The 16,588-nt window shown below is 31.7% G+C and overlaps 1 protein-coding gene across 4 annotated transcripts in view; it reads left to right on the top strand.

Moving 5' to 3' along the window:
• The window catches only part of LOC116779337 (whirlin), a 56,845-nt gene extending 40,620 nt beyond the window's left edge, over positions 1 to 16,225 (top strand). For 2 of the 4 annotated variants that reach the window (XM_061520883.1, XM_061520880.1), the window contains 4 exons: positions 11,323 to 11,403; positions 12,506 to 12,775; positions 12,901 to 13,041; positions 13,217 to 16,225. In XM_061520883.1, coding sequence (XP_061376867.1) covers positions 11,323 to 11,403; positions 12,506 to 12,775; positions 12,901 to 13,041; positions 13,217 to 13,297 — 573 coding nt within the window. In that variant the 3' untranslated portion in view covers positions 13,298 to 16,225. The remainder of the gene's footprint in view (positions 1 to 11,322; positions 11,404 to 12,505; positions 12,776 to 12,900; positions 13,042 to 13,216) is intronic. The other 2 variants (XM_061520884.1, XM_032673569.2) reach the window with 1 other exon arrangement.
• Positions 16,226 to 16,588: the final 363 nt, after the last annotated feature.

Raw genomic sequence — 16,588 nt, 5'->3', positions numbered from 1 at the left:
TCAATATTATAAACCGAACGAGTCGGCAGCATAGATTTATTACTGCACATTTATCACAATGCCGGTGAAAGCAGACGACATGAAAATAGGTAGCTAACTATTATGAATACGCTTGTGATAGTATTCACACGAAGATATCTCAGATAGTCGTGCATCTAGATAGGAATTATACGGAAATTCTGATACAATGAACATTATATAAAAGGAAATGTTAAGTCATAATTAACTTACGAATATTACTTCAACTATGTAATTATTAATTGTAACATCGTTATAGCATGTCTGGGAAATTAAATACAAACATCGCAATTAAAACTGACATCCTCTGACATCTCGAAACTCTCGAGATAATACACAAACGTTATCGAGACAATCAACTTATGTATATAGAAATATATTTTTTAATAGTTTAAAAATATGTAGAATAAATGGCACAGGTTATTCAGTTTTATGTTAAATGTGAATGTGGGGGTTGAAGAAAAAACTGTGTTTAAAAATGTATTGAGACTAAGTAAAAAATCAAATAAGGTTATAGTTTCAATAGGCTTAGAATAAAAAATAAATGATCCCTTGGTCTTAATCTACATTAATGTTTCACAGCTTTTAAAAATTCAATTCTATTTTATAGAGCTATGCATGATTATAGTCGTGCTGCAGCAAGTCTTATTGTAGAAATACAATTTTATGTTGTACACCGATCCCCTAAACCGGAATAAGTATTTATAAAATAAGTACATCATATGAATAAAGGAGTATTTTTCTACATATATTATTTTTCGTATTCCGAGGTATCCTTACGTTCGTAATGAATTTCTTATGAAAACTGACCATTTGCTCTAACTTTTTATTCGGTTGGTAGTACTGAAATTTTACATATAGTTCAGAGCATAAAGGTTAACTTAGGTATATTTTAATCAAAAACAAAAAAAAAATGTTATATAAAAAGAAAAAGAATATATTAAAAAAGCAAGAGAAAAACTTAGTATTAAATTTTTAAAATTTTCCTATTTATTTAAGTGATAAGGTTTTTTTATATATCTTTTTCTTGGTAAATCAAGTACATACTACTAGTTACATAAGTGTTATTATGTAGTTTGGTAGTTACAGCCCATAAAAATGTATAATAAAGAAAGATAATATAATATTATATCTCTCTCAAAGTTTTTCCGACAAGTTTATTTATTACCACAGCAAGATATTGAGTTATCTTCTTTATCTTTTCATAACTAAAGATTGTATGAAAAAGTCGCTGGAAAGCATTCTGTCTTAGCAAAATTAAATCATGATCCAAAAGTCATATCAATATGTTACTTTTGTATGCTGAAGATAATGAATAAAAGACTTAAAGTGGTATTTTTAGTTAATAAAATTAAACTTGCTGTTAATAAAATGGACGAGAAGCATCTACACTACCGGATGTTATTGGCCCAATACCACTATTAATAAGCCAGTATATTTCAAATCTAATTTTATACATATTAATAGAGGGAATTATATAATATATACAAATAAAATACATAGTATTTTTTTAACCAAAATTTCACCAAAAGATTCCAAATATAATTTATCTTGCCTGTAAAAAAACACACGCCGTTGGTATCTTAAATATCAAAAAATAGTTGGAACGATTAATAGTCGTTTTTATTCCTGACTTACAAAACTTAACAGCTTCAATGGCGCGAATATTACGTTACTTCTCACCATATTGGATTCGAACACTAGTGTTCTAATTATAAATTACCTCATTATATACGCATCTTGATTTAAAAAAAAATATTTTGCTTTTTATATTCTTTTTGTCGTCTATTTTGAAATCTAAAAATAAAACTGTAAAACTTTACTAATTCAATAAACGACTTTGTAGACATAACATGCACATATTTTACGTAACGTCAGCATTCTTAATTGCGATCGCGAATTTATTGCCATAATTTATTAAACGTAAAAATCAAACAGGGAAACGTCATAAAATTACAAATGGATGGTGATAGTCTGAATATAATAATATCTCAGAGGTTGGATGTAATATGCTATTTTAATATAACGGTATAACTTGGAACCATAAAATATATACGACTGTCCATAATCAAATATGATATAAAAATAGTTTATTGCAATGAATGTTGCTATATGTATGTGTATCAAACATTTCGTTGCCATAACAATGAGACCTTCGACAATGTAAGGCTTTCTAAGTTTCTAATAACTCACTACGTGACATTACAAGAGTGTCCAATTAAGCTCCTTGTAACTTTCTCCACGCGGACTATTTTTATGTCTTTCCCATTACCCAGATATCAGTTCATAGCTATATATTAACATGAATTTATTATAATCAAATTATATCTTATAAGGAAGGTTCATTCATATCCTTTTATCAATCTTACAAAATTTGAGTTTGCTATTAAATAGATTACAGTCTCACAAAATGGTTCATTAGATAAAATTATTATTTTCCCTAGACACGCATACAGTCCTTATAAAATAACTTATCTTAAGGAAACGATGCAATCTCTAGATTGACGTTTAAAATTTACGTTCCTAAAGAGATATACGATAATGATATACTTATTTGGTATTATTAACAAAGAGTCAACATCTGAGAGAAGCGAGCACTCACGAGTTGACCTAGTAAAGACAGGCGATTGTAATTCCCAGGGTCCGACGAGAGTTCCGGGATCTCGTGGGTCATGGGGTCACACAGACCCTTGCACTTTACAATGGAGAGCGTTAAGGAAATGACTATTTTAGTATATAATTACTCCTAAATTTATGATTCCTAATGATGGGTTCAGCGTCGGTTTCGTCGGCGTAGTAATTGAAAAGTATTTCTTGATTGCAGGGAACTAGTAACTATGCTAAATTACGCTATAGGGTAATTGGCCGGCATGTGATTAGTGATCCACAAACCTTTATCACCGATGTTGACAACAGTAATGGCAAACAGAACATGTCGCGATAATTGTTGACCGTTACTGTCTGTAAAGTACGCTAACCATTTTACTTTAAACAGTTTTTGATTTTATTTTAATATATATTCTTATATATTGCCAGTAACAAAATTCGAAAAAACTTTTTTTTTTTAGATTGGCTGAATGGTTTTCAATATTCGAGAATATTATTACCGACCTAATAGTAATTTTGTGTACGATTTAATGTTAAAAGAGGTTTTATATTATAAATGAAATAATATTATAATTTATAAAAACCTAAAACTGCCTGCTCCCTTTGTTCGCTGCGCCACTTTCTATTTTATGTAGTTTTACGGTTCTAGTTAACAATTAGCAACTTGAGTTGAACAATTGTTAACGTAGTCAACCTAGTATACAATTGTATGCTAGGTTGATTACGTTCAGAGGTCAAAAGTCAAGACAACGAGGACAGTTTAATATTTATTCGTGAGAAGAATATTTTAAAAGTATTGAGCAATATAAAAAAGTTCATAAATAATAGTGTATTTGGAATTTAAAAGATAAATGTAGTTTCTCCGTAAGTATAAGATTTCATAGACGCTGTGTGGTTTGAGTGTTTGAATAGCGGGAATGCCTGCAGAATCCGCGTTGCTTACGTGATATAACAAAATTGTCGCGTTACCATAAACAAATACAAATTCACGAAATGGAAAAACATAATTTAAATTTGATGTAATCTAAAATATAAAGTTAATAATAAAAAAGAGAATAACTAATGAAGCAAATTATTAAAGGTAAGAGATTGTAATTTTTTAATCTTTTCCTTGAAACAGATATTTGATTACACTTTTACGTTTGCGTGTCGTCAGCATGTCGTATCGTGTAGAGTGAAGGCGGCCTTAACCCACAGCTCTGGTATCACTCCGCTAATTACAAGACCGAAAAAACTAGTTTACAAATTGATTCTACTGAGGATCCCTTCTCTTTGATGTATCGTGACTTTTTGTTTGACTCTTTTCCGAGTCCTAATTAGCTATGAAGCAATAATTATCACTATTTTTATGTCAAAGTATAGACAAATTATAGATCAAGAGTGTTTTAAACGTTATAGCTATGTTTGCCATAATGTTTTTCTTTAAACAGCTTGCTAGATTCTAACTTAGCCAACTAAGCTTACAAATTGAGGATTTGTACACGCGAAGATTATAGGTTAGATAATGTATTGCATATATTTAAATTACATTGCACGGGTTAAATAACAACGTGCGCGTTAATCTGAATTTCATAATGTAATTGTCCAACTAAACTAACACGTCCCTCATTAAATTATTTCAACTTGCAATTCTATTACTAAAATGTTACTCGGTCAGGCGGTTACACTCGTAGTAAATTTTAAACTCTTATTAAAACGTTATGTTAAAGTTTAGACGCAGATTGTTTCTAGACTATTTTATGACTGTATTTATAGATCTGAAGATTTAACAAGCTAAACAGAGTTGTTGCTCGGAATAATTATAAATACAAGCTGCGACCCGTAGCTCTGACTTTGAGAACGACTCGCACTAAATCAAACTAAATAAAACAAAATCACCAACAACTTGTTTATACGTCCTTCCCTTAACGTTCATTATCGTTACTACCTAATAAAAATAATTACATAATTTACGCGTAAGAGTGCAAGAAACATCATACAAGCGTTCATTAGCAATATTATATATCATCACTGGGCTTATTGACTTTCCTCTCGTGAGTTTACGGCCTAATAACATCATCCAATCGATGTTGCATCAACTCTTACGGCTCCATTGATTTAATATAAACTTTAATTCAAACTAAATCCAACTTTAAAAGCATCATAGAAATTCATTCTTAAATCTTGGTACATTCGAGAGTATAAAAAGTGCTGAATGTTCGTATCTAATGATACCCTGGGTAGTACTTTGTGACATTAAATAATGAAGATATAATAAATGTATTTACAAATAACAAAAAATATCAACAAATAACACCGACGATATGTAAAGCTTGCGATTCATAGTAATTTGTTCAACGAAATCTAGGCTTAAAGCAACAACAACCTTTCGTTTTAAGGTTATTACAAATGAGGATAATTTTTTGTCCGTGGCCCAAAAAGAACCTGCTATCAACATGTTCTGTTTATAAAGTTCTTATTCTGTGTATACGAAATAAATTTTTAATTTTAAAACTAGAAAACGAATATTAATTTCTCGGTTCTGATATTACAAGTACCGACATAAAAAGCTGGAAATAGAAGCAGATATTAAACAATAAAGGGTAGATTAAAAAGCCACGCTTAATTAAAAATTGTCTAAGTCCCATGCGAGTTTTTGTTTTGATACAAGAGTAACCACAATGCCATTGTTTACATCTCAACGCAAATCATTAGAGAGCAGTAAGAGAAACCTTCACCTCGTTACGATATTAACTCACCTTTAAGCGTATTTTTCTTTAACTGATCACAGAATATATTTAAACGAATAGCAGATAATGGTTTTGGTCGAAATGACGTGCTTTCCGTACGGCGTTCAGTGCGAGACTGCTGACTATTGAGTATTGTGTGTCTGAGTAGCCAGCAATAAGGCAACAGCCGACATTCTACAGTCGGCAGTTGGACGAAACAAGGTTAGGTTAGAATCGAGTTACTCTACAGTTTCGAGTTAACGAAGTAACCGAGCTTTAACATCGAAGTGTGTATGACAGATGTACAGGTTAAGAAATAACGACCACCGCCAACATTTGAGACATTCAAGTCCAGTAAATTTGTTCAATAAATGTTGTTAGATCAACAACTTAATTTTAAATATTCATTATATATTAAAATCTTTAATACTAGTTGATGAGCTTAGAAGTTAGATGTAATATTAGTTTAATAAAAATTAAAAAAAATATATATAAAAATAGAAAGCATATACCTACTGTGTACATTTAGTTAAGAATCGTCCCAACTCATGTATTCATCAGCTAAACTAACATTTCCTTATTACACGAAATGATACTTTAGAAAGTACTTGTTCGTGAATTAAACCGCAACTAGTTGGACATTACAATCATAACACTACAATATTTATATACACGACTGTTATTTAACAATGTAATGTATATTATATTCTATTCTCGATGTTGATACAATTCTTAACAATTGAATGGATCTAAAAAGGACAAAACAATATTGAGCAACGTCGTCGTGTAGACAATGCTCGGATCTAGAGATATTATCTTTAATAACCGTTATACTCAAACGTATTTCAGTATACGGTATCTGATGAGCCGAAATATCAAAACAGAAACTATATAGTTCTCACGCAATTAAAGTTTATATTGGTTTGAAGTCACCCACGCTCCCACGGCGGATACATCTGCCCAAAACTGGATTAACCGGAAAATGGGAATTGATATCACTGATCCTTAAATAAACAATTATGGTGTAACTATACTCATTCATACCGTTTCGTCTCAACAAAAACAATTGTGAGAAATATCCCGTTTTTTTATCGCTTACAAATAATCATTTAAATTTTTTATTTGATAATGATTGAATATTGATTTTATTTTCGAAGCGTGCAAGTGTCTCATAACACTTGTAGTTTTCACAATGGTCTCACAACAGGCAGATAGCCACGGTTCATGATTTCACGTAAAGAAAGTGATCTCTCTATTACACGGATTAATGAAGCGTAGTTTTTGCTCTGTTGTAGGAAATAATTTGCATTCGAAGGGATTATAGGCAGTTGTTATAAAAGTAGTTGGTAAAAGCTGACATTCTTAATTTGTACTACAAACTGCTTAGTTTCTCTTTTTAGAGGAATTACATTAATAGTTTATTTGGAATACTCCGAAATCTTTGATTTTATTTATACGTTATGGGTGAATGTAATGTGTAGTCCTAACTCTATTTTATCATCTCTTAAACTCGACATAGAGAAACGCTTGTAATATATATCGCACCGATAGTTCCTATTAGCAGAGGTATTTGCGAAAGATTGTATCATTTACTGCAATTATTTCGTCGTCATGCCAAAAAAAAAATGATTTACGATCACGAGAGATCCAGGTATACCTACATTTAGCTTTAAATTATTTCATAGAGTTTCAAAAATAAAATACATATCTACATATAAAAATTAATCATCTTAAAGCATGTTTAAAGTTAATGAAGAGAATATAATGCCATTTAGCTAGCTAGGACCACCCATCGGAGTCGTTATAATGCTCGGCTGCACAGCGGAGAGCATTTTATTTGTGTTGCGACATGCTACAGATGAAAAAAAAATACAGTGTCATACAAAATATATTTAAAAATATCTTAAATACACGTCATAAAATTATTAAAACTCCAGTGTTTTCGCCGACAAGACTTATAAAAAGATCTATCTGTATTACACACAAAATTTTTTAAGTATTTACATATAAATCCATTTTCTGACATGTCTCTTGTATACTTGCTTAAGATACGGAATCAAGAGGTATAATGGATATTTGTAGACGACTAAATCTTTTCTATCTTTCAAAATTTCTAGTACAATGTAATTAATTTCATCGGAAAATTATGAAATAAACTATACGTCGCTCAAAACCATGTTAAAGTAACAGTGAAATCTTAAAACTTTTGTTCAGTAAATATTTGTACTTACAGTGAGCAGTCTCATTTTAAGATAAAACAAAAAAAAATCTTTGCATTCTTATCGTCACGACAGCGCTTGTATCAAAATTTTTGTAATGAAGAGATATATTTGCTCTTAAGGTTTTATATTTATGTACAAAAATTATGCCATTAATAAATGTTTTTAAGGTAATAAATAGCGCATGTTCCAGAGAGTCAACAATACAACGGTCAAACGCTAGGATTTCTTACGAATATTAATTTTGGAATAACTTCTACGGGAAGGTTACAGAACTTATAAGTTGTTTACTAGAAAATTAACAAGGCGTACCTTTAATATTATACATTAAAGCCATAAAAACATCAGGGAATTTTAAAAATAACGTAAATATTTAAATAGAGTTATTTTTCAAAATAGATAGCATCTAAAATTCATCCCGTAACCTCATTTAAGTATTGTCTTTGGATGAACGATCAGAGATAAGTGCGTACGTAAGAATATCATACCATTTTAATTGAATGATACTATCTTTATTTCTTGTTAACTTATTTGGTTCTATTCAAAGTAATATCGCTTCTTCGTAAATAAAAATAACTAATAGGCAAAAGTTTGGCACTAACACTTTTTGATATTCAAAATAAAGATACCAAAATTTCTTAAATATTAATGTTTAAACAGCAAGTACCGTCTTTTGAGTCAGTGAAAAATTTTATTCTCAACGTAATAAGGAATTATTGTACACAAATGAAGATAGGTACTGCGCACAATTAAAATTGATAGACTCAAATATAAGAATGGCAGCAAGTAACGGGACTCTTGATTTGTGAGTCAGATAAAGTATAGTATAGTTTGTAATTTAGGAATCGTAATGAAGTCAAAGATTTGACCGTTTGGGGTTACCTTATAAATAACGGGACAACGTCTTAGGATTTAATGTATATACTAATCATAATTATGCCGAAAGAAATTTTTAGTAATTCTAGTTTTTAGTTAGACTTCATTAATAATTTGCTATGATAATTTAATTTCAATATTTATATTCCATAACGGTCGAGACAGTCTGTACGTAAGGCCAATAAACTGAAGACACACTTTCATATTGAATTAGTCAGTATAAAGGCATAAAGAACCACTGTTAGAAGTCAATAACGCATATATACAGGGTGTTCCTTTGATTTATGGTAAATTTTAAAATAATTGAAATTTGTGAGGTCTTAGAATCATGTTTGTGAGTGACGCAGCGCTAATTATGACAGCCAATGATGAAAGCTCCGGCGTGAGTGTGGTTCTGACAGTTAGTTGAATGTTAATTAAAATGACGTCACTCCCATCTCTTCCGTAAATGTAGTCAGTGAATTAGACCTTTGTATTTGAATAAACTAGTGCTGACTAATGCTTGCTTAATATATTGTTGTCATTGTTGTTAGATTAAATGACTAAAATAATAAAAATAGTCACTTATTTTAATGTATGTGTAATATATACTTAGTGCTTAAACTTGACTAAATAAAGTGCTCCTAGGAATGACAACTTTTCATTATCCTTATACATCAAAAAATTTGTTTATTTCGAACTTTTTTTCCTCTTTAAACTATTTAATAAAATATTTAAAAAAATTATGTACCGTTAATAACAAGTACTGAACGTTAATATTTTTTTCCAATCATTAGTTTTTAAGAGCATCAATTAAATAGAAAAAAAATGAAGGTTTTTTCAAAACAGGCAATTAAAATTTAATCGAATTTAAATTATATGAAATTTAATTTTAAAAAAATCTTTGAATTTTTTTTTCTCGTATTATAAAATTCCTTAAATTAACTATTATATACAAATATTTACACTAAATCTAATATCCGAGGCAGAGCCGTTGGATTATTATAGTTATCTTTGTTAACATTACCGCAGATTTACCACAACCAACAAAGTGACAGAGAACCGTGCTGTAGGCAACTTGAACTTCAAAGACCCTGGGAATTGGGACACTATGATATATACTTACTTACAACTGATAATAAATTAGGAATATTTATCTTAAAATAACGATACTATTAAGAAATGTGTACATGGACGTAGAAACGTGATGTTCATTACGGGGTTACATTAATTACGTTTCTGTCGTAACATACTTAAAAATGCACTTAAAAAATAGCCAGAAAGTTTATGTGGGAAGCAAAGTAAGATATTAATTGAAATTGCGCTTATAGAAGTGGCTAACAAGACGCTTATCCTGTAACGGGGTCCGGGATAGATCGTTTGATAATCAAAATTACTTGATGATGATGCATTTATTAGTGAAAGTGAAATAAATAAATTGCGTGAGCTTTATCGTTGCTTTAAATCAACATTTTTTAAGTTATGATAAACGGAATCTGCTTGTAACTTAATTGTCTTGATCATTTAATCTAATTATATTACATTTAAGGTTAAATGTATGTACTAAATTAATAATTGAAGTACTCTTGTGTTTTCGTATTTACAACGTTTGTTTAATTTTAATAACTGCTAGTATTATAATAATTCTTTAACAGAAATTTATTTTAAATACACGGTTGAAACAGTTAATTTATATTTTTCAACCTTGTTTAAGAAACCTGTTTCAATACGTCTAGCGTATATTTTCAATAAAGTTTCAAACAAAAATTTATTTATCATCTTTGCAAAATAAGGTTTTATATTTATATTTTCGAATAGCTTGAACTATGATTCTTCCTTATCCCCCTTATAGGCGCTGTAAGCTCAGTGTGTTTAGTATTAGATGACATCGTCACACAACATAAGAAGCGTTTAGAGTTTGTCATCCATAATCGTTATAAATTAAAGTGTTATCGTAGATTATTGAATGGGAAAACTGCAACGCTTTGTATCTATTGTGACGAGGAATACTTGGGCGACACATACTGGAATTACGATCTGGTTAACAACTAACAACAAGAAACATCACATTTTACGTCCATTAAACTCGTCAATTCTTTTGAAATATTTTAATGTATTCTCCAATCGATTTTCTAATCTGATCTATACATCTTTAAAATTGGTATTTTATACACATTTCTTTCCTAATTGCAATCTTCCTAAAGATGGCGGATTTAAAAACTGTATGATAGATTTTTGTGGAACAATATTACAGATCATATGTATTATTTGGAAATGTCTAATTTTGTCCGCCGCCATGTTGTATTGTGTCAACAAAACCCCAATAGAACAATTGGTGAAAAGTCGACGTTCACGAACACAATGGAACTAAATTATTGCATCATTCGAAACTTGCCAAATCCCCGGCCGTCATTGTTAAAATTTCAAGTTCAAAATTTATTTTTTGTTTCATGCATCTTTTAACAACGCAGGACCAGGTATGTATTAATTAGTATTTGATGATAATAAGAAGTATTATTGAATATAACTATCTACCTACATTATTGTTACATGAAATAGGTTCTATTAAAATGTTTACTAGCTTGGCCAGCAGTTTGTCTGTATTTTACGATTTTCCTAGATGTAGAATTTTGCTAAATGTGCGATGCCATTGGGTTGTATGTGAGTGCTAAGAAACTTTCATCAATGTTTTCATATTGGAACATTATATAAAGTTTAGATTGAGCATATCTTAGTGTCCCTTTCGTGTAACCATACCTGCATTTTAGAGAGTAGCGTTCGATAGCAATGATTAGTTAGTGTTGGGGACGTTAAAAGTGACATTGGACGAGCACAACCTTAGGGACAACACAGATGCCATGGGCTGTTGTTTGTGTCGGAGTGATGGCTGACGCTGAGTGAGTGTGATGTTTCAGTGCGGCTATCTCGAGGGACTGCGCTCATCACTCGGTGGCTGGACGCAGAAAGTTAAATCATGGTACTGGGGACGACCTCTAGTAAGTGGCCCGGCCTCCCGCCGACAGACCGATCGGCAAACTGTCCTAGCACATTGACAATTATTTCTTTTGCACGATGTTCAAAATACAACTTTATTCAAAATTTTCGCTTCGTAATCGGAACGTGCTTGGTGTTAGTTTAATATATGTTTCCACTTACCTTATCGTTAGCACTTCATTTCGGTTATTTTTTTTTTAAGTTTTCTTCATTTTTCGTTAGTTTTTTCATTAAACTTCAACGTAGTCTTGCACATTAAATTCGGTTATATCCTCAGCCTGTAGCGGTAGGTGTTTCGTTTTTAATGGTTAAAGCTAACTTGCTGCATGGATAATCTAGGCAAAACCAGTTTAGAATAGTGTCATTAAGGATTAGAAAAATTTTAGATATATAAATAATTGACGTGCAACTTCAAAACGATTATCTCGAATACTTTAAAAGCCGATGTAAATTTATAAAATCAACCTTAAAATACGTTTCCTTTTTTATGATGCATGCTAGAAAAGTTTTTATTACTTATTATTTGTATTATATGGAGTATCTGAGCTTACTGATTTCATTTGTAACATTTAAGTTGCTGTATGAGTTCCATGTTCTGGATTCGCTGTGTAGGAACGCTAATTGGGTTAACGATTTCTCATAAGACATCTAACCACTATTAAAATACCTTTTGTACCACGCCACCGAGTGACTGATTCGCATGTTCCCCAGCCTCCAGCTCACATCCACTTACAGCTTCTCGATACATACGTCGTAAACCGATCACAGACCTTAGTAACTGAGAGGCATACGGTTGTACGAGTGCTGTTCAATCCTTCCAGTATAGTTGCTGTAGCGAATTACTTCCCTTTGCCGCCCAGCTACACTTGTTCTCAATCAACGCACTCAGTTTATTAGAGGCTGGTATTTTTGTTATTTTAGCGTAGTTTTACAGATTTAGCGTGGATGTGGTATACGTAGACTCCTAGGACAGGATTCTAAATGGAATATAACATAGGATATATAAATCGAACCAGAATTATGTTTAAATATTATAATGCCGTAAACATCTATCCAAAATTTCTTTTTTTATTGAGAACGTTTTAAGTACAGTCATATCGACAGGAATTGGCCCACAAGTTGTCGCGTAGCTTCGACATGAAAGAAGAAGGTGGTGCTTTACTTGAGGATCGAGGTGGGATCCGCAGGCACCAGTCCATGCAGCGCCTGCAACATGGCGATGCCCAGATGGACGAAGGCAGAGCCGCGAGGGTTGTTCCGGATCACCATGGAAACCTACACATCACTGTCAAGAAAACCAAGCCGATCCTTGGCATCGCTATCGAGGGCGGCGCCAATACTAAGCATCCGCTACCCAGAATAATCAATATTCACGTATGTTTATTCGATTGCTTCTTTAAATTCACTAAAGCGGTAGAGTTGTTATTAAATTCTTTTTCCTAATAGTGAAAGATACTTTATCAAATGATGAAACGAAAGCTTTCGTTATTTTCTTCCAGGAGCATGGCTCAGCGTATGAAGCTGGGGGACTAGAAGTGGGACAATTGATACTGGCGGTGGATGGGCATAGAGTCGAGGGCATGCAACATCAAGAAGTCGCTCGACTTATTGCAGAGTCTTTTGCGCAACGAGATAAGCCAGTGAGATATAACACGTTTACCGTGCACTACTTTTGAATAATAATTATAGTAATATGCCAAATGGCAATACATATAAATACACATAAATTCATTTTCGATTTTTTTTATAATCCGTTTTTAATGACGCTGGAGTCCTGAATTAAACATTAAATTAATTAACGTTAACCTGTTTCAGGAGATTGAGTTCTTGGTTGTAGAAGCGAAGAAGTCAAATCTGGAACCAAAGCCAACTGCGCTAATTTTTTTGGAGGCCTAACATCTACTTTCCCTCCCCGCCAGCGACCCTCCGGCCGCGCTGGGCAGCGCGATGCCGGGAGTCGACCTCATCGCCCACACCACGGAATAGCCAACTCCAACCTGCGCTGCCACATGCTCTTCTGAACGGACAGACATACAACACTCCCCGCACATGGTTACGATACTGATCAATACTAATTAGTATTAGAGACAGTATTTAACGATCTGCGGAGAGCGGTCTTTACCGTTCGCTCTACAGAGGATATAACATCGAATAGATAGACACTATCTATTCCTATCCGGACGTTGCAACGGACTGATATGAGAAAACGCAGGTTTTAAAAGTAGGCTAAACAAAATTAATGGCACAAGGGAGGCAATTTTTTATAATACAAAAAAGTTTGATGATATTTCCAAAACTTGTTAAAAATCTCCAAGTACACTGCCCAAAACTCAATGAAATGATCTAAAACGTCCCACTAATTTCACCGGGATCTATTGGGTATGTAACGTTTTGTAATTGTTTATAGAAAGTAGCGTTACCAAATAACCATTGGTAGTCTACGACTGAATTTTATATAAAATATCCTAATTTTAACAATTGTAATTATCTTATGAAATTGAAGTACATTCGAATAAGTAAATTTTTGCAAAATAGTAACATTTGATACGATTCAAATTCAAATATTAAATAGAACTAGCGAATTTAACACGAGAAGTAACGTAGAGTTCTAATATAAAGTAAAAAAAATTAGTTTGGCATTGGTGCTACGAGAACAAAAAGAGCAATGATCTCAAATCATTCGAACTTAGTATCACTAGTCGATTTAGAGCTTACTTACGGGGTTTAAACATTCCATGTAATGTTCATCGGTTCACTTGCGACATCCATGTGCCATCAACGTTGACATTCGGGTCGGAAGCATCAGGTCATCTCATCGCAGGTCGTTGTACCCCCGGTACAGGAAGACCAGGGTCACGTCATCCGTAGAGCAGAGCTTGCAGCACGACGCACTGCTAAGCAACCTGCACTTTTATAACTACACTAGCAGAGTTTCAATTTGTTTAAACTAATTATATTTGAAATGCAATAGAAATACTTTAAAGTATATTCGTTCCGATAATAATTACAAGTGAATTAAATTAAATTAAACAAATAAAACCTATCCGTATCATTGATTGACGATGTATTGGCGAGTTCAGTTTGCTTAGTGTGTTTGCAGTGCGCGTAACATGTCATTCCATTGGTAGTTAAGCGGTGAGTTAAGAAATTTATGGCGGAGAGGGATTTAAGCCCACTCGTTGTTTTACTGATACGTAGATTTTAAGTGAATGTGTGCAATATAATCCATTTTATGTTAGGTGTTAGTTACAATTGGCTTTTATATTTATTAGTAGATCGTAACAAATTACAAAACAGGATAAAAATTTTAATCGGTAGCTTTTATCACGTACGTCTAATTATAATCATATCGGCAAGACGTTATTTTCAATCCATTTTAACTATGTAAAGATTGTAAGGAAATGTTATTCTTTATGTTATCTGTGCTCTTACGGAGTCAACAAACTTATGTCAATTTAATCGCAATAATAAATGGATTGAAAACTTATCGATTATGTAATTCAATTAATTGGATTTTTTAAAAATGATTACGGAAAATATTCTATATTATAAAAATGTATGTGTTATACGCTAAAGCTTTTAAAGCCGCTGTAGATACTGTAACCTTCGATGATCGTCACAAATGTATTTACTTGTAAATGTGTAATCAATTATTTTAATGAATTTGTCTTGAATCAGTGTAGTTGTAAATATATAGAATAAAGTTGTAAATATAAAGTTTTGAACGTATTGTAAAAAAAAAATTAAATAATTATATATCATAATGTTAGTGCCAAAGCGTACATTCCTTCGAGTATCCTGTACAGTGCTGGGTGGACATAGTGGCTTATACATACAGATTCACCTCACATACGCTTAAAGTAAAAATTTTATATATGAAACACGCTTACACCGTTAATATTCATTTAGTAGATGTTACCTCATCAACGTTGCTCCTTCTATGTATTCCTTAAAAAATGTATTTCGATAATCTTGTTTTGAGAATGAAAATTCATAAAAATATTATTAATATCGCAGGCAAACGAGATATTGAATATAAAAACATAGGTACGTTTAGAATTGAACAAATAAATTTATTTATAATGAAACATATTTTATTATTAATTTAAAATTTAAGTATAAATAGAAAATCTGTTTATTTAGTAGCAATTACTTCAGATTATGAGAATTTTGTGATGATTCTCTTTATATTGATGTACTGAAATAAAATAAATTATTTAATATAATATTGTTTTAGAATTACGAAAGAATTATTAATTCCATTAAAACGAAGGATGTTTAATTATAATTCAGAGAACAAAGCAATATAATAATTTATATATGTTTATTTAAAAATAAAACGTATTTCTTTTTAATAAGGATCGGTACTTTCTCATGTTTTCTCCAATTGTAATTCTCCGCTTGTAAGTATTATTTTTTGTCTATGGTTACATTTATCAATATATTATCTGCTGTGTGCTGAGCGCCTTTCAACCCAATTGAGAGTTACGAAAAAAGATATTAGCAATGTATAAAAAATGTATTGATTTATCGGTTTCTTATCAAAGGTCTCCACTTATTGTACCTACAACCTTATGTCAAATTTCTGACGTAGGCATGCATTTCAACTAAAACAATATTCCTGAAGTTCTATACCGTCCAAAGTTTATCATTTGCTTTTATTTGGCGGTGTGTTAATTTAAAAAAAAAAAAATGTTTTAGTGACATGTTCGCGTGTTTAAAATATTTTATCTATATCATGAAATTATCAATTGTGTTGAAACATCTGTATGTAGTCTGTTGTTAAGTTTGCAGTTGACAACAAAAATAAATTGTTATCTAGAATATTGTTTTATTTTTTTACCCGTTTATATACAGAGCATAGTCCAAGTTTTCGTCTTGCTGCGTTCGAAAAGATTCCTGTTTCTTTTTTTGTAACCTACGCTAATAGTGATGTCTAAGATTTTCGCAAATAACCTACAAATTTAGGTAAATGAAACTACAATTTTTAGAATGGAGACGGGATTTATTTTATTATTTTATCTTTACAGCAACCGTGATTACGAGAAGATGAGATGAAAGCGTCTGTCAAACAGTCTTGTTGTCATTTATATCCACTTTTTTTTATTTGTCGCATACTGCTTTGGACGCACGCAGAGTTCGCAGACTGTATCTTGATTTCTGGTGGAGTGGTCGTGGGCATTGAAT

Source organism: Danaus plexippus, chromosome 2 (genome assembly GCF_018135715.1).
Source record: "Danaus plexippus chromosome 2, MEX_DaPlex, whole genome shotgun sequence".
In the NCBI taxonomy this organism is placed as follows: Eukaryota; Metazoa; Arthropoda; class Insecta; order Lepidoptera; family Nymphalidae; genus Danaus; species Danaus plexippus.
Note: the sequence above shows the minus strand (reverse complement) of the source record. Positions and strands in the feature narration are given on the sequence as shown.